General features: G+C 50.1%; 2 protein-coding genes across 2 annotated transcripts in view; one reads left to right on the plus strand and one right to left on the minus strand.

Annotated features, from left to right (window-relative positions):
• The window catches only part of LOC310697487 (duodenase-1-like), a 167,352-nt gene that overhangs the window by 136,451 nt on the left and 17,493 nt on the right, over positions 1-13,408 (minus strand). The gene's annotated exons all lie outside the window — the stretch shown is intronic.
• On the plus strand, positions 2,229-10,879 carry LOC310697486 (cathepsin G-like). The gene is made up of 5 exons (XM_083484186.1): positions 2,229-2,393; positions 5,666-5,813; positions 6,621-6,756; positions 8,626-8,877; positions 10,237-10,879. The coding sequence occupies exons 1-5, from the start codon at positions 2,333-2,335 to the stop codon at positions 10,369-10,371; spliced, it is 732 nt and encodes a 243-aa protein (XP_083340312.1). The 5' UTR covers positions 2,229-2,332; the 3' UTR covers positions 10,372-10,879.

Consider the following 13,408-nt stretch of genomic DNA (forward strand, 5'->3'; position numbering starts at 1 on the left):
TTGGTCCTAGAACAATAGGGTCCAGAATGCAGCAGTCTGATTGGTCCTAGAACAATAGGGTCCAGAATGCAGCAGTCTGATTGGTCCACAGGAGCCACCCAATCCAGCTCCAGGTGGAAGTGAATCCACAACCTGATTGGCCTACAGGTGAATCCTGGAATTAGCCAATCACGTGGGGCCCATTGTGTAAATAATGTATATAAAGCAGATACTTTGGGGAGGACTTTCATTCCTCCTCACCACTATGAGCTGAATGAAGAGCATGAAATCCACTCTCGACTCCGAGTATATTTCACCTCCGATGGTGCAGGTTGGAACCATGGACGTTGTGGCTCAACCACTTTTCAAAGCCATCCAAAGTTGGCGGCCACCACAATCTCGTTTGGAGCGGGTTCCATACTTTTAACTAAGCACTGAGTGAGCGACAAGAACCCGCCGACAGCATGCGAATCAATCTGGCTAACCTGATTCAAGAATGCACACACGCACCCCGCTCACACACAAAAACAAATCTCCATACAGCCAGCCAAAGACAACCAGCCACACCCCAAGCCACCACCAACCTTTCTCACCACCAAAGAAACACAACAAGCGAATAGTAAGAGAAGCAACACAAGTGATTCTAGATTCAGGTAGGTAGCCATGTTGGTCTGACGCAGTCAAAATATATAAGAAAATTAAAAATTGTCCAGTAGCACCTTAGAGACCAACTAAGTTTGTTCCGTATAGTAAAAGCTCTGGTTTTCCCAGTAGTGATGTATGGAAATGAGAGCTGGACCATGAAGAAGGCTGATCGCTGAAGAATGGATGCTTTTGAATTCTGGTGCTGGAGGAGACTCTTGAGAGTCCCATGGACTGCAAGAAGATCCAACCTCTCCATTCTGAAGGAAATCAGCCCTGAGTGCTCACTGGAAGGACAGATCCTGAAGCTGAGGCTCCAAGACTTTGGCCACCTCATGAGAAGAGAAGACCCTGATGTTGGGAAAGATGGAGGGCACAAGGAGAAGGGGACCACAGAGGTCGAGATTGTGGGACAGTGCTCTCAAAGCTACCAGCATGAGTTTGACCAAACTGCGGGAGGCAGTGGAAGACAGGAGTGCCTGGCGTGCTCTGGTCCAGGGGGTCACGAAGAGGCGGACACGACTAAACAACTAAACAACAACAAACAAACAACAAGTTTGTTCTGAGTATAAGCTTTCGTGTGCATGCACACTTCTTCATCATCCTTAGTTGGGCATTTCACACTTTGGGCACACTGCATGGCAGCTTCCTGAACCCCAGCAGGATCCAATCACATGGTGATGATGATGATGATGATGATGATGATACATTTATACCCCTCCCATCTGGCTGGGTTTCCCCAGCCACTCTGGGCGGTTTCCAACAGAATATTAAAAAATATGATAAAACATCAAACATTAAAAACAGGTCTGCCTTCAGATGTCTTCTAAAAGTCAGGTACTTTCTTATTTACTTGACATATGATGGGAGGGCGTTCCACAGGGTGGGTGACACCACCGAGAAGGCCCTCTGCCTGGTTCCCCGTAACCTCACAGTGAGGGAACTGCCAGAAGGCCCTCGGAGCTGGACCTCAGTGTCCCGGCTGGACGATGGGGGTGGAGATGCTCCACATATACTGGGCCCAGGCCGTTTGGAGTTTAAAGGTCAGCACCAGCACTTTGAATTGTGCTCGGAAACGTACTGGGAGCTAATGTAGGCCTTTCAGGACTGGTGTTATATGGTTCCAGCAGCTGCTCCCAGTCTAGCTGCCACATTCTGGATTAGTTGTCATTTCCAAGTCACCTTCAAAGGTAGCCCCACGTAGAGCGCATGGCAGTAGTCCAAGCGAGAGATGACTAGAGCATGCACCACTCTGGCCATACAGTCTGTGGGCAGGGAGGGTCTCATCCTGCGTACCAGATGGAGCTGGTGGACAGCTGCCCTGGACACAGAATTGACCTGCGCCTTTATGGACAGCTGTGAGTCCAAAATGACTCCCAGGCTGCGCACCTGGTCCTTCAGGGACATGGTTATCCCATTCAGGACCAGGGAGTCCTCCACACCTGCCCGCCCCCTGTCCCCCCAAAACAGTACTTCTGTCTTGTCAGGATTCAATCTCAATCTGTTAGCCGCCACCATCCTCCAACCGCCTCGCTATCTGATTGCCGTTTTAGCTTGCTTAAGCTTGCTTCGAACCGCCACTATCAGATTTTCACGTCTCCGTTGCTTCCTGGGGGAGGTGTAGTCCAACGCTAATAAAAGCTGTGAGTTTGAGGGGCTGGACAGTTAAGTGCCAGGCAGTTCCGTAGCTTGAACGTAGCAGAACGTCAAGATGTTGAGATTCGGTCATCCTCTCCTACTTCTACTCCTATCCTTGTCATGGGCCCAAACAGGTGAGTTAAACAAAATACAAAGGACCGCCTTTGATGAGCTGTTTTCTGCTGCTCCTTCAGGCTAAGCCAGTCTCAATTCCTTCCCTTTGAGATGTTCAGGGTGCAAGTGCCGTTCATTTTTATGTCGCCAGAACGGCACCAGCCATGTGCAAGAGAGGTAAAGGGACTCCTGACCATTAGGTCCAGTCGTGGCCGACTCTGGGGTTGCGGCGCTCATCTCGCTTTATTGGCCGAGGGAGCCGGCGTGCAGCTTCCAGGTCATGTGGCCAGCAGGACTAAGCCACCTCTGGCAAACCAGAGCAGCGCACGGAAATGCCGTTTACCTTCCCGCTGGAGCGGTACCTATTGATCTACTTGCACTTTGAGGTGCTTTCGAACTGCTAGGTTGGCAGGAGCTGGGACCGAGCAACGGGAGCTCACCCTGTCACGGGGATTCGAACCGCCGACCTTCCGATCCGCAAGTCCTAGGCTCTGTGGTTTAATCCACAGCGCCACCCACGCCCCTGTGTGCAAGAGAAGAGAGTGCCAAATTTGCACAGCCAGAGAATGTTCATAAACATAAGTTTGTATCCAACCTGAGTCCTAGAGCAGACCCATTCAAATGAATAGGCATGACTAGAATCATAGATCTGGAAGGGGATCCCCAACTGAGATTATTTGCAATGGGACTACCCAGAGTAGGACTTAGCTGAACGCCTCTCAGGGTTTACAAGTGGACCTATTGAAATGTACGAGCGTGGCTAAGGTCCATTTATTTTATTTATTTCTGCTCTGAGCAGAAATTGCTTGGAGTCAGCCCTTTAAAAGGGGTGGCAAATAAATTTTAAACGTTCTCCAACTTTGTGGGGTGGACCTCATAAGGCAGCAAGGAGGGGAGCACTCTTGGTGAAACTGATCTCTGGGATAGCTCAGTTTGCAGAGCACAAGACTCTTAATCTCAAGGTCGTGAGTTTTAGCCCCACGTTGGGCAAAAGGGTCCTGCCAATGGCTTCAAGTTATAAGAAAGGAGATTCCAACTAAGCAACAGGAAGAACTTTTGATTAATAATAATACTAATAATAATTTATTATTCATACCCCGCCCATCTGGCTGGGTCTCCACAGCTACCCTGGGCGGCTTCCAACAAAGTATTAAAATACAGTGGTCTGTTAAACATTAAAAGCTTCCCTGAACAGGGCTGCCTTCAGATGTCTTCTAAATGTCATATAGTTGTTTATTTCCTTGACATCTGGTGGGAGGGAGTTCCACAGGGCGGGTGCCACCACCGAGAAGGCCCTCTGCCTGGTTCCCTGTAACTTGGCTTCTTGCAGTGAGGGAACCGCCAGAAGGCCCTCGGCGCTGGACCTCAGGGTCCGGGCAGAACGTTGGGGGTGGAGACGCTCCTTCAGCTATACTGGACCGAGGCCAGTATAAGAGTTGTTTGGCAGTGGAATGGTCTCCCTTGGAAGGTGGTGGACTCTCCTTCTTGGGAAGTTTTTAAGCAGGGGTTGGACGGCCATCTGTCCTGGATGCTTTAGCTGAGATCCCTGCATTGCAAGGGGGTTGGACTGGATGACCCCTGGAGGTCCCTTACAACTCTACATTTCTGCGATTTTATGGTTAAAGCTCATAAACTCCACAAACATACACTCCAACTCAACAATTTGATGATTCTGCAATCTATTGATGTGGCTTCTCCATGATGGTGGTGTGAATCGGGTCCTGTCTCCAAGTGGCCTCGAGGCAAGTCCAGACACCTTTCCTTTGAAACTGATCTGACTCACCTAGGGCAACCTCGCTCGTCTCCCCTTCTAAGCCTGCCCACCTCAGTCCCAAGCAGGCAGCTGCAAGCTTAGAGGAGAGAGAAATTTCGGGAGAACTTTCTGTGGCACAGGGACGTGGGTGGCGCTGTGGGTAAAACCTCAGCGCCTAGGGCTTGCCGATCGCATGGTCGGTGGTTCGAATCCTCGCGGCGGGGTGAGCTCCTGCCTTTCGGTCCCAGCTCCTGCCCACCTAGCAGTTCGAAAGCACGTCAGAGTGCAAGTAGATAAATAGGTACTGCTTTACAGCGGGAAGGTAAACGGCGTTTCCGTGTGCTGCGCTGGTGCTGGCTCGCCAGAGCAGCTTCGTCACGCTGGCCACGTGACCCGGAAGTGTCTCCGGACAGCGCTGGCTCCCGGCCTCTTAAGTGAGATGGGCACACAACCCTAGAGTCGGACACGACTGGCTCGTATGGGCAGGGGTACCTTTACCTTTTACCTTCGGTGGCACAGCTGCTTTTGGAATACCGGTCGCCTCGACTCGAAAAGGATATTGTTATTGGGGAAGGTTCAGAAAAGGGTTAGTGTTACGTTCCCCTAGGAAGAAAGGTTGCAACATTTAGGGCTTTTGTTGTTGTTGTTTAGAGAAAAGGTGAGTAAAGAGGAAGCATGAAGGAAGTTTGTAAAATGATGCACAGAAATAGGAGGTTTTCTCCCCTTCTCTTGTAACGCTAGAAGTCGCAGAAGGGCATTCATAGCAGCTGAATGTTGTAAGATACAGGATAGGTAAAGGGAAGTCTTTCATGCAGCAGAATTCTGTGTCCAGGGCAGCTGTCTCCCAGCTCCATCTGGTACGCAGGCTGAGACCCTCCCTGCCCGCAGATTGTCTTGCCAGAGTGGTGCATGCTCTGGTTATCTCCCGCTTGGACTGCTGCCATTCGCTCTACGTGGGGCTCCCTTTGAAGGTGACCCAGAAACTACAACTAATCCAGAATGCGGCAGCTAGACTGGGGATTGGGAGAGGCCGCCAAGACCACATAACACCGGTCCTGAAAGACCTACATTGGCTCCCAGGACGTTTCCGAGCACAGTTCAAAGTGCTGGTGCTGACCTTTCAAGACCTAAATGGCCTCGGTCCAGAATACCTGAAGGAGTGTCTCCACCTCCATCGTCCAGCCCGGACACTGAGGTCCAGCTCCGAGAGCCTTCTGGTGGTTCCCTCCCTGCGAGAAGTGAGGAGATAACTAGAGCATGCACCACTCTGGCAAGACAGTCCACAGGCAGGGAGGGTCTCAGCCTGCGTACCAGGTGGAGCTGGCAGACAGCTGCCCTGGACAGAGAACTGACCTGCACCTCTATGGACAGCCATGAGTCCAAAATGACTCCCAGGCTGCGCACCTGGTCCTTCAGAGGCACAGTTACCCCATTCAGGACCAGGGAACCCCCCACACCCGCCCGCCCCCTGTACCCCAAAAACAGTACTTCTGTCTTTGTCAGGATTCAACCTTGTGATTTTTATTTTTATTTTTGCAGCACATTTGCGGAGCCAGATCGTCGGAGGTCAGGAAGCAGTACCCCACTCCAGACCCTACATGGCAACCCTCAAAATGGGCGGGGGCTATGGCTGCGGCGGGTTCCTGGTGGACCCCCAGTGGGTAATGACGGCCGCGCACTGCATGAGGTACGTCTCACTATTCCCTAGTGGTTGCCAGGGTCCAAGCTAATGGTCAGAGGCTGGTCTTCTGTACAGGTGCTGGCAATGCCTTTGTAGCCAGCTGGGGAAGTGAAAAATGCGGAAGCAAATGAGCTTTGCAAGGTGAAGTCTCTCCCTCTCTCTCCCTTCTCCCCGCTGCTGCAACCACCTGCTCTTTGCAAGCAGAACTGCGGTTGTCAATATTGCACATATGGAAGCAATAGGATGAATAAAAGCGGGCGGCGCTTATGGAATCAAAAATTTCCCACTCCGAAAATGCGGTTTCAAAGCTTTGCTAGCAGAACTCGTTGCAAAACAGACCCAAAACAATTAACATTACATCCGAATAGTCGTGTGAAATCATATGCTTGTCCAGGCCTAGGTTCAGCATCTTAGAAACATTAAATAACTTCGGCCAGAGCTGTAAACAAAGCTCTCACAGGCTCCATTCCAGCCAAAGCTGTTCTCTCGTGGAGAGAAAACATTAGGACACATGCTTTCTTCTACGGTGCTTGAGAACAAAGACCAACTCCCTCCAAATGGAGATTTGCAGCTGAATACCTTTCCCATGTGACCTAAAGTTATACACCTCTGGGACAAAGCAGCAGAGATGCCGTCTTAGTTCATTACCAACCTATTAGGCAAACTGGTGTAGAAATCTAAAGAGCTGAATTTAAGACTGGGGAAATGGACAGATTCCCCCATCCTGCCTGTCACCAAGAGAGAACGATAGCTGAGGGCTGATTCACAGTTCACTAACCCTTACCAATGCACACTGGTGCCCTTGTTTTCCAGCGAGATAACCGTGGTTTTGGGGGCACACGACCGCTCCGCCATCGAGAACACTCAACAGGTGATCGGCGTTGAGTCGTACCACATGCACCCGGAATATGATCGTTTCACGGTTTCAAACGATATCCTTTTGCTCAAGGTAAGTTGCTCCAGGCTCCCTCTTCCATTCTCAGCACCCTCAAAGCCAGTGGCCTTGGTGGATAAATCTGAAATACATAAATAAAATAGCAATTAAACAAAAAAAGGCAGTGACCTCAAGGAGGAAGGGGCAAGTCCTAGGTTCTGTGGTTTAACCCACAGTGCCACCTGCGTCCCTTTTTGCTTCTTACTCTGCCAAAATTATCAGTCTGAAAAGAAGGAAACCGTTTCAAAAATCCAAGTCAAATTGTTGCTAAATCTCCATGGCTGTAAATGCCTCTTTATCTCCCATTCACAAAAACGTCCCTTGCAGAACCTGTCCACAGAAATCGGAAGCTGACTTCCTTTTTGGCTTCCGTTTCGCCAAATCAGTCAATTAAAACCTGGTTTCTCTTCTTAAAAACTTTACTTGGCTTTCACCAATTTGCTGCTTCCGGTGACGGTGTGTGGCTTCGGCAACAGAGTGCGGTGGAGCCCGGGGATTGGTGGGGATGAGTTTTCAGCTTGTGTGTTATCTTATTTTAAGAGGGAAACAAAGGGGAAATTGACCGGGAAGAATCCAGCTCGCCGTTCTCTGCGCCCATCTGTTGTCCCACAGCTGAGTCACCCACTGGACTTATTTATTCTATTTATTGAATTTATATACCGCCCTATACCCGGAGGTCTCTGGGCAGTTCACAGAATAAAATCAAGATATAAAACCACAAAATACCTAATAAAAATAAAAACAACAACCTAATAGCCCCCCCCAAAAAAAAAACACATTTTAAAAGGGGATAAGATGTAAATCGGAACAACCAAAGGAACGTTTTTGCCTGGCGCCTAAAGGTGTGTAATGAAGGCACCAGGCAAACTTCCCTGGGGAGAGCATTCTACAGACGGGGAGCCACCACAGAAAAGGCCCCGTTCTCGTGTTGCCACCCTCTGGACCTCTCCAGGAGGGGACACACGAAGAAGGGCCTCAGAAGATGATCTCAGGGTCTGGATAGGTCCATATGGAAAGAGGCAGTCCTTGAGGTATTATGGTCTTGAGCCGTTTATAGGTCAAAAGCAGCACTTCAAACTGGGCCCGGAAGCTCATTGGTAGCCAGTGCAGTCAGACCAGGATTGGTGTAATGTGCTCAAACAGGGTAAAAGGGAAGGGTAGGGTAAAGAAAGAAAGAAAGAAAGAGAAATCAGATGGGCAGGAGGGACACTGGTAGAGATGGGAGGGAGGGAAGAGCTGAGCTCAGCGCTCGCCTTAGCAGAGGAGGAGAAAGTGAGAAATAAGGGACAAATAAGGGATAAGCGTTTTCCCTTGAGATAAAGGACAATCCCTTATTATAAAGGACAGGTAAAAAGGAAAAGGTGAAAGGACCCCTGACCATTAGGTCCAGTCGTGACCGACTCTGGGGTTGCGGCGCTCATCTCGGTTTACTGGCCGAGGGAGCCAGCATACAGTTTCCGGGTCATGTGGCCAGCAGGACTAAGCCGCTTCTGGCGAACCAGAGCAGCGCACGGAAATGCCGTTTACCTTCCCGCCGGAGTGGTACCTAATTATCTACTTGCACTTTGAGGTGCTTTCGAACTGCTAGGTTGGCAGGAGCAGGGACTGAGCAATGGGAGCTCACCCTGTTGCGGGGATTTGAACCGCCGACCTTCTGATCGGCAAGCCCTAGGCTCTGTGGTTTAACCCACAGCGCCACCCGCGTCCCAGGAGGAGGAGGAGAAAGTGAGAAATAAGGGACAAATAAGGGATAAGCGTTTTCCCTTGAGATAAAGGACAATCCCTTATTATAAAGGACAGATGCAACCCTAATTCCAGAGTAGACTTCAGATTGCAAAGGGAGGTTTGGATAACCCTCCTGCGTCTCTCGATTCCTTCCTGCAGCTGGTCCACAAGGCAACTCTGAACAAATACGTCCAGATGATTCCCCTGCCCAAATCTAGCAGCGACCTCCCCGAGGGGACACCCTGCAGCCTGGCAGGTTGGGGCCTGATTGACGACTACCAGGACACAGAGAGGCTGTTTGAGACTAATGTCACCATCTACAGCCGGAGGAAGTGCATGAAGATCTACCCGCAGCTCAACGATGCGATGATCTGTGCCGGCAGCCACAATGATCTTCGGGATACAAGCCAGGTGAGGGGGAGGTCGGGGATGGAGGAACCTGTGCCCCCCCCCCAGCTGGACTCCAACTCCCATCAGCCAATGCTCAGGAACCATGGGAAAGTTCTGAACCACCCTTGGGAGTCAGACCAGTAACATAATAGTAACAACAACAGCAACAGCAGCAACAACAAAAACAACTTACCATATTTTTTGCTCTATAAGACTCACTTTTTCCCTCCTAAAAAGTAAGGGGAAATGTGTGTGCATCTTATGGAGCGAATGCAGGCTGCGCAGCTATCACAGAAGCCAGAACAGCAAGAGGGATTGCTGCTTTCACTGCGCAGCGATCCCTCTTGCTGTTCTGGCTTCTGAGATTCAGAATATTTTGTTTCTTGTTTTCCTCCTCCAAAAACTAGGTGCATCTTGTGGTCTGGTGTGTCTTATAGAGCGAAAAATACGGTAATATTTATAGCTCACCCATCTGGCTGGGTTTGCCCAGCCGCTGTGGGCGGCTCCCAACAGAATATTAAAAACACGATAAAAGATCACACATCAAAAACGTCCCTAAACGGGGCTGCCTTCAGATGTCTTCTTAAAGTCAGACAGTTGTTTATCTCCTTGACATCTGATGGGAGGGCATTCCACGGGGCGGGTGCCACTACCAAAAAGGCCCTCTGCCTGGTTCCCTGTAACCTCGCTTCTCACAGGGAGGGAACTGCCAGAAGGCCCTCGGCGCTAGACCTCAGTGTCCGGGATGAGTGATGGGGGTGGAGACGCTCCTTCAGGTACATCCTAAGGAAAAGTGGGGCATTAAGGGGTCAAATCAGAAACCGGGATGGCATCTCTAAATCAGGGACGTCCCTGGAAAATAGGGACACTTGGAGGGGCCGCACTGAGCTGGACTGTAGAACTTCCTTCCAACCCTCAGATGCACTGGTTCTAATTGGAGCCAGAGGCCCAGATCTTTGCAGTTGAATGGTGCCGTTTGAGGAGGAGGAGGAGGAGGAGGAGGAGGAGGAGGAGGAGGAGGAGAAGAAGAAGAAGAAGAAGAAGAAGAGGAGAAGGAGGAGGAGGAGGAGGAGGAGGAGGAGGAGGAGGAGGAGGAGTTTGGTTTTGATATCCTGCTTTATCACTACCTGAAGGAGTCTCAAAGCAGCTAACATTCTCCTTTCCCTTCCTCCCCCACAACAAACACTCTGTGAGGTGAGTGGGGCTGAGAGACTTCAGAGCAGTGTGACTGGCCCAAGGTCACTCAGCAGCTGCAAGTGGAGGAGCGGAGACGTGAACCCGGTTCACCAGATTACGAGTCCACCGCTCTTAACCACTGCACCACGCTGGCTTGGTTTGAGGAGCTTGTAGCAGTGAGGATGTTTGCTTTTCTCCCCCCAGGGTGATTCCGGAGGCCCCATGGTGTGCAAAGGCGTGGCACATGGAATCGTCTCGTATGGTAACTCGTACCCTCCTGGAGTTTACTCTCGCATCGCCAATTTCCTGCCCTGGATCAAGAAAACCATGGAATCCTGAAGAGAAGAAGCAACGAGCAGCAGCACCCTTCGCTCTATATATATAAAAAAAACCTTCTGCATGCTTAATAACCTGTACGCCTTTCGTTCTGCAATCCCACCCACCCGCAACCTATTGAAGCAAGTGGGTCCATGGGGTCTTCAATTCGCCTCTTCATATATGCGGCGATTCCCAGAGAGGTTGAACAGTCGACCCATCTCTCCAGGAATTCTGGGAAGCGTAGTTCTATGGGGGGGAGCAAACTACAGTTCCCAAGATTCTTATGGGAGGAAGTCACCATGGCTGTCTAAAGCAGTATAATGCTTGAGATCTCTATGCACAGTATTGCATGATTTCAGCGGATCTGCCCAAGTCCACTGTGGTTGGTTATATGCCTAAGGGGGCAGGACGGCCAAACGGGGAGAGGAAAAGAAGTTGGGAGGGAGGGTGAAAACTGGAATCAGCTCCTTGCTCTGTTGCACTCTCTCCAACGTATATTATCCAGTAAAGCAAAATGGCTGAGCATGAATCTTGTACTTTTTTTCCTTGGCTCTCCGAAAAATGTCGTGAAAACGCCCGGGGGTGTGGGGTGTGGAATATCACAAGTGCCGTTGTTCAGGTGTGTTGCATTGCAATAATAAAATGAAATGCTGGGAGGAGTCCATAGAGTTAGAAGGGACCCCAGGGGTCCTCTAGTCCAACCCCCGCAATTCAGGAATCTCAACTAAAGCAACCGCGGCAAATCGTCAGCCAGCTTCTGTCGTCTTGCTTTGTTCATTCCCCACGAATTGTTGAGCCCGTTCCACTTATCGGGTCTTTCCTTTTCGTGATTTTGAGGCTCTTTCCTTCCTGGGTGACGACAAGAGGCTGGGACAACATTTAGAGACTGCTGGCGAAGCAAAGAATTGGAAGGAGAGTGAAGCTGGTAAAATGTGTGCTGGAGGAGGTCACTGTTAGGTGGATTTGTAACTGGTTGTTGACGGAACCCAAACAGCACTCATTAATGGTTGTTCATATAATTTGTATTATTAATTAAATTTGCATTTCATGAATACCTGTAGACCTCAGGGGCGGTTGACAACATAAAATTACAATATAAAAAAACCCAAAATGCATAATAATAATAGGAACAAAAACAAGCAAGTAATCCTGTCCTTCCACAACACATTTAAAAGAGCACCAGATACCAATCGGCCAAAGAAGAAGAAGAAGAAGAGTTTGGATTTGATATCCCGCCTTTCACTCCCTTTAAGGAGTCTCAAAGCGGCTAACATTCTCCTTTCCCTTCCTCCCCCACAACAAACACTCTGTGAGGTGAGTGGGGCTGAGAGACTTCAGAGAAGTGTGACTGGCCCAAGGTCACCCAGCAGCTGCATGTGGAGGAGCGGGGAATTGAACCCGGTTCCCCAGATTACGAGACTACCGCTCTTAACCACTACACCACACTGGCTCTCAAAGAACTGGTTCCTCATAATCCTGGGGGGGGGGGAGTGACAAGTGGGGTGCCGAAGGGGATTGCATTCCTTCACCCTATTTGCAACCCTCCCACCCCATCTCTTCTTCCTTGTTTTGCAAACTTGCACCAAAAAATGTGCCCAGGGTCAATGCCCCAGCAGCCCCCCCTCACCCTACCCCTGCAACACTCCCCCCCAAAAAAAACCACAAACACAATTTATTGACGACACCTGCTACTATTACCAAAATAAGCTGCCACCCTGGGTGGCTTAGAGCAAATTATAAAACCACAGTAAAATAGCACGTATTAAAAGCTTCTAACTTCTATATGTCTTCTAAAAGTCATGTAGTTGTTTACTTCCTTGACATCTGGTGGGAGGGCATTCCACAGGGTGGGTGCCACCACCGAGAAGGCCCTCTGCCTGGTTCCCTGTAACCTTACTTCTTGCAGAGAGGAAACCACTAGAAGGCCCTCAAAGCTGGACCCCAGTATCCGGGTTGAGCAATGTGGATGGAGATGCTCTTTCAGGTATACAGGGTTGAAGCCGTTTAGGGTTTGAAAGTCAGCATCAGCACTTTGAATTGTGCTTGGAAACATACTGGGAGCCAGTGTGGGCCTTTCAGGACCGGTGTTATATGGTCTCAGTGGCCGCTCCCAATCACCAGTCTGGTAGCCGCATTCTGGATCAATTGTAGTTTTCAAGTCACCTTCAAAAGTAGCCCCATGTAGAGCGCATGGCAGGAGTCCAAGCGGGAGATAACCAGAGCATGCACCACTCTGGAGAGACAGTCTGTGGGCAGGGAGGGTCTCATCCTGCGTACCAGATGGAGCCACCCTGGACATAGAATTAAGCTGCGCTTCCATGGACAGCTGTGAGTCCAAAATGACTCCCAGGTTGCACATCTGGTCCTTCAGGGGCACAGTGACTCCATTCAGGACCAGGGAGTCCCCCACATCAACCCTTGTCCCACAAAACAGTATCTCTGTATTGTCAGGATTCAACCTCAATTCACCTACCATTGGTATTAATTTAGCCAAGCCAACCTGACAGGACACGGGTGGCGCTGTGGGTTAAACTACAGAGCCTAGGACTTGCCGATCAGAAGGTTGGCGGTTCGAATCCCTGCGACGGGGTGAGCTCCCGTTGCTCGGTCCCAGCTCCTGCCAACCTAGCAGTTCAAAAGCACATCAAAGTGCAAGTAGATCAATAGGTACCGCTCCGGCGGGAAGGTAAACAGTGTTTCCGTGCGCTGCTCTGGTTCGCCAGAAGCGGCTTAGTCATGCTGGCCACATGACCCGGAAGCTGTACACCGGCTCCCTCGGCCAATAAAGTGAGATGAGCACCGCAACCCCAGAGTCGGTCACAACTGGACCTAATGGTCAGGGGTCCCTTTACCTTTACCTGACAGGACTATGGCAAATATTCCAGCTTCTGCCTTCTGGAAGAAGGTATAGGGTTATAAAGGCCAGGACTAGCCGCCTGAGAAACAGTTTCTATGCAAATGCAATTCTGGTTCTAAACACAGCATAAGGGGTCTCTATAGTATAGTGTATTTTCAAAATGGGGTTTCAGGGTTTTTAGGGGTTTTTGAATGTTTTATG

This window comes from Podarcis liolepis (assembly GCF_965112155.1).
Source record: "Podarcis liolepis genome assembly, chromosome: 18".
NCBI lineage: Eukaryota > Metazoa > Chordata > Lepidosauria > Squamata > Lacertidae > Podarcis > Podarcis liolepis.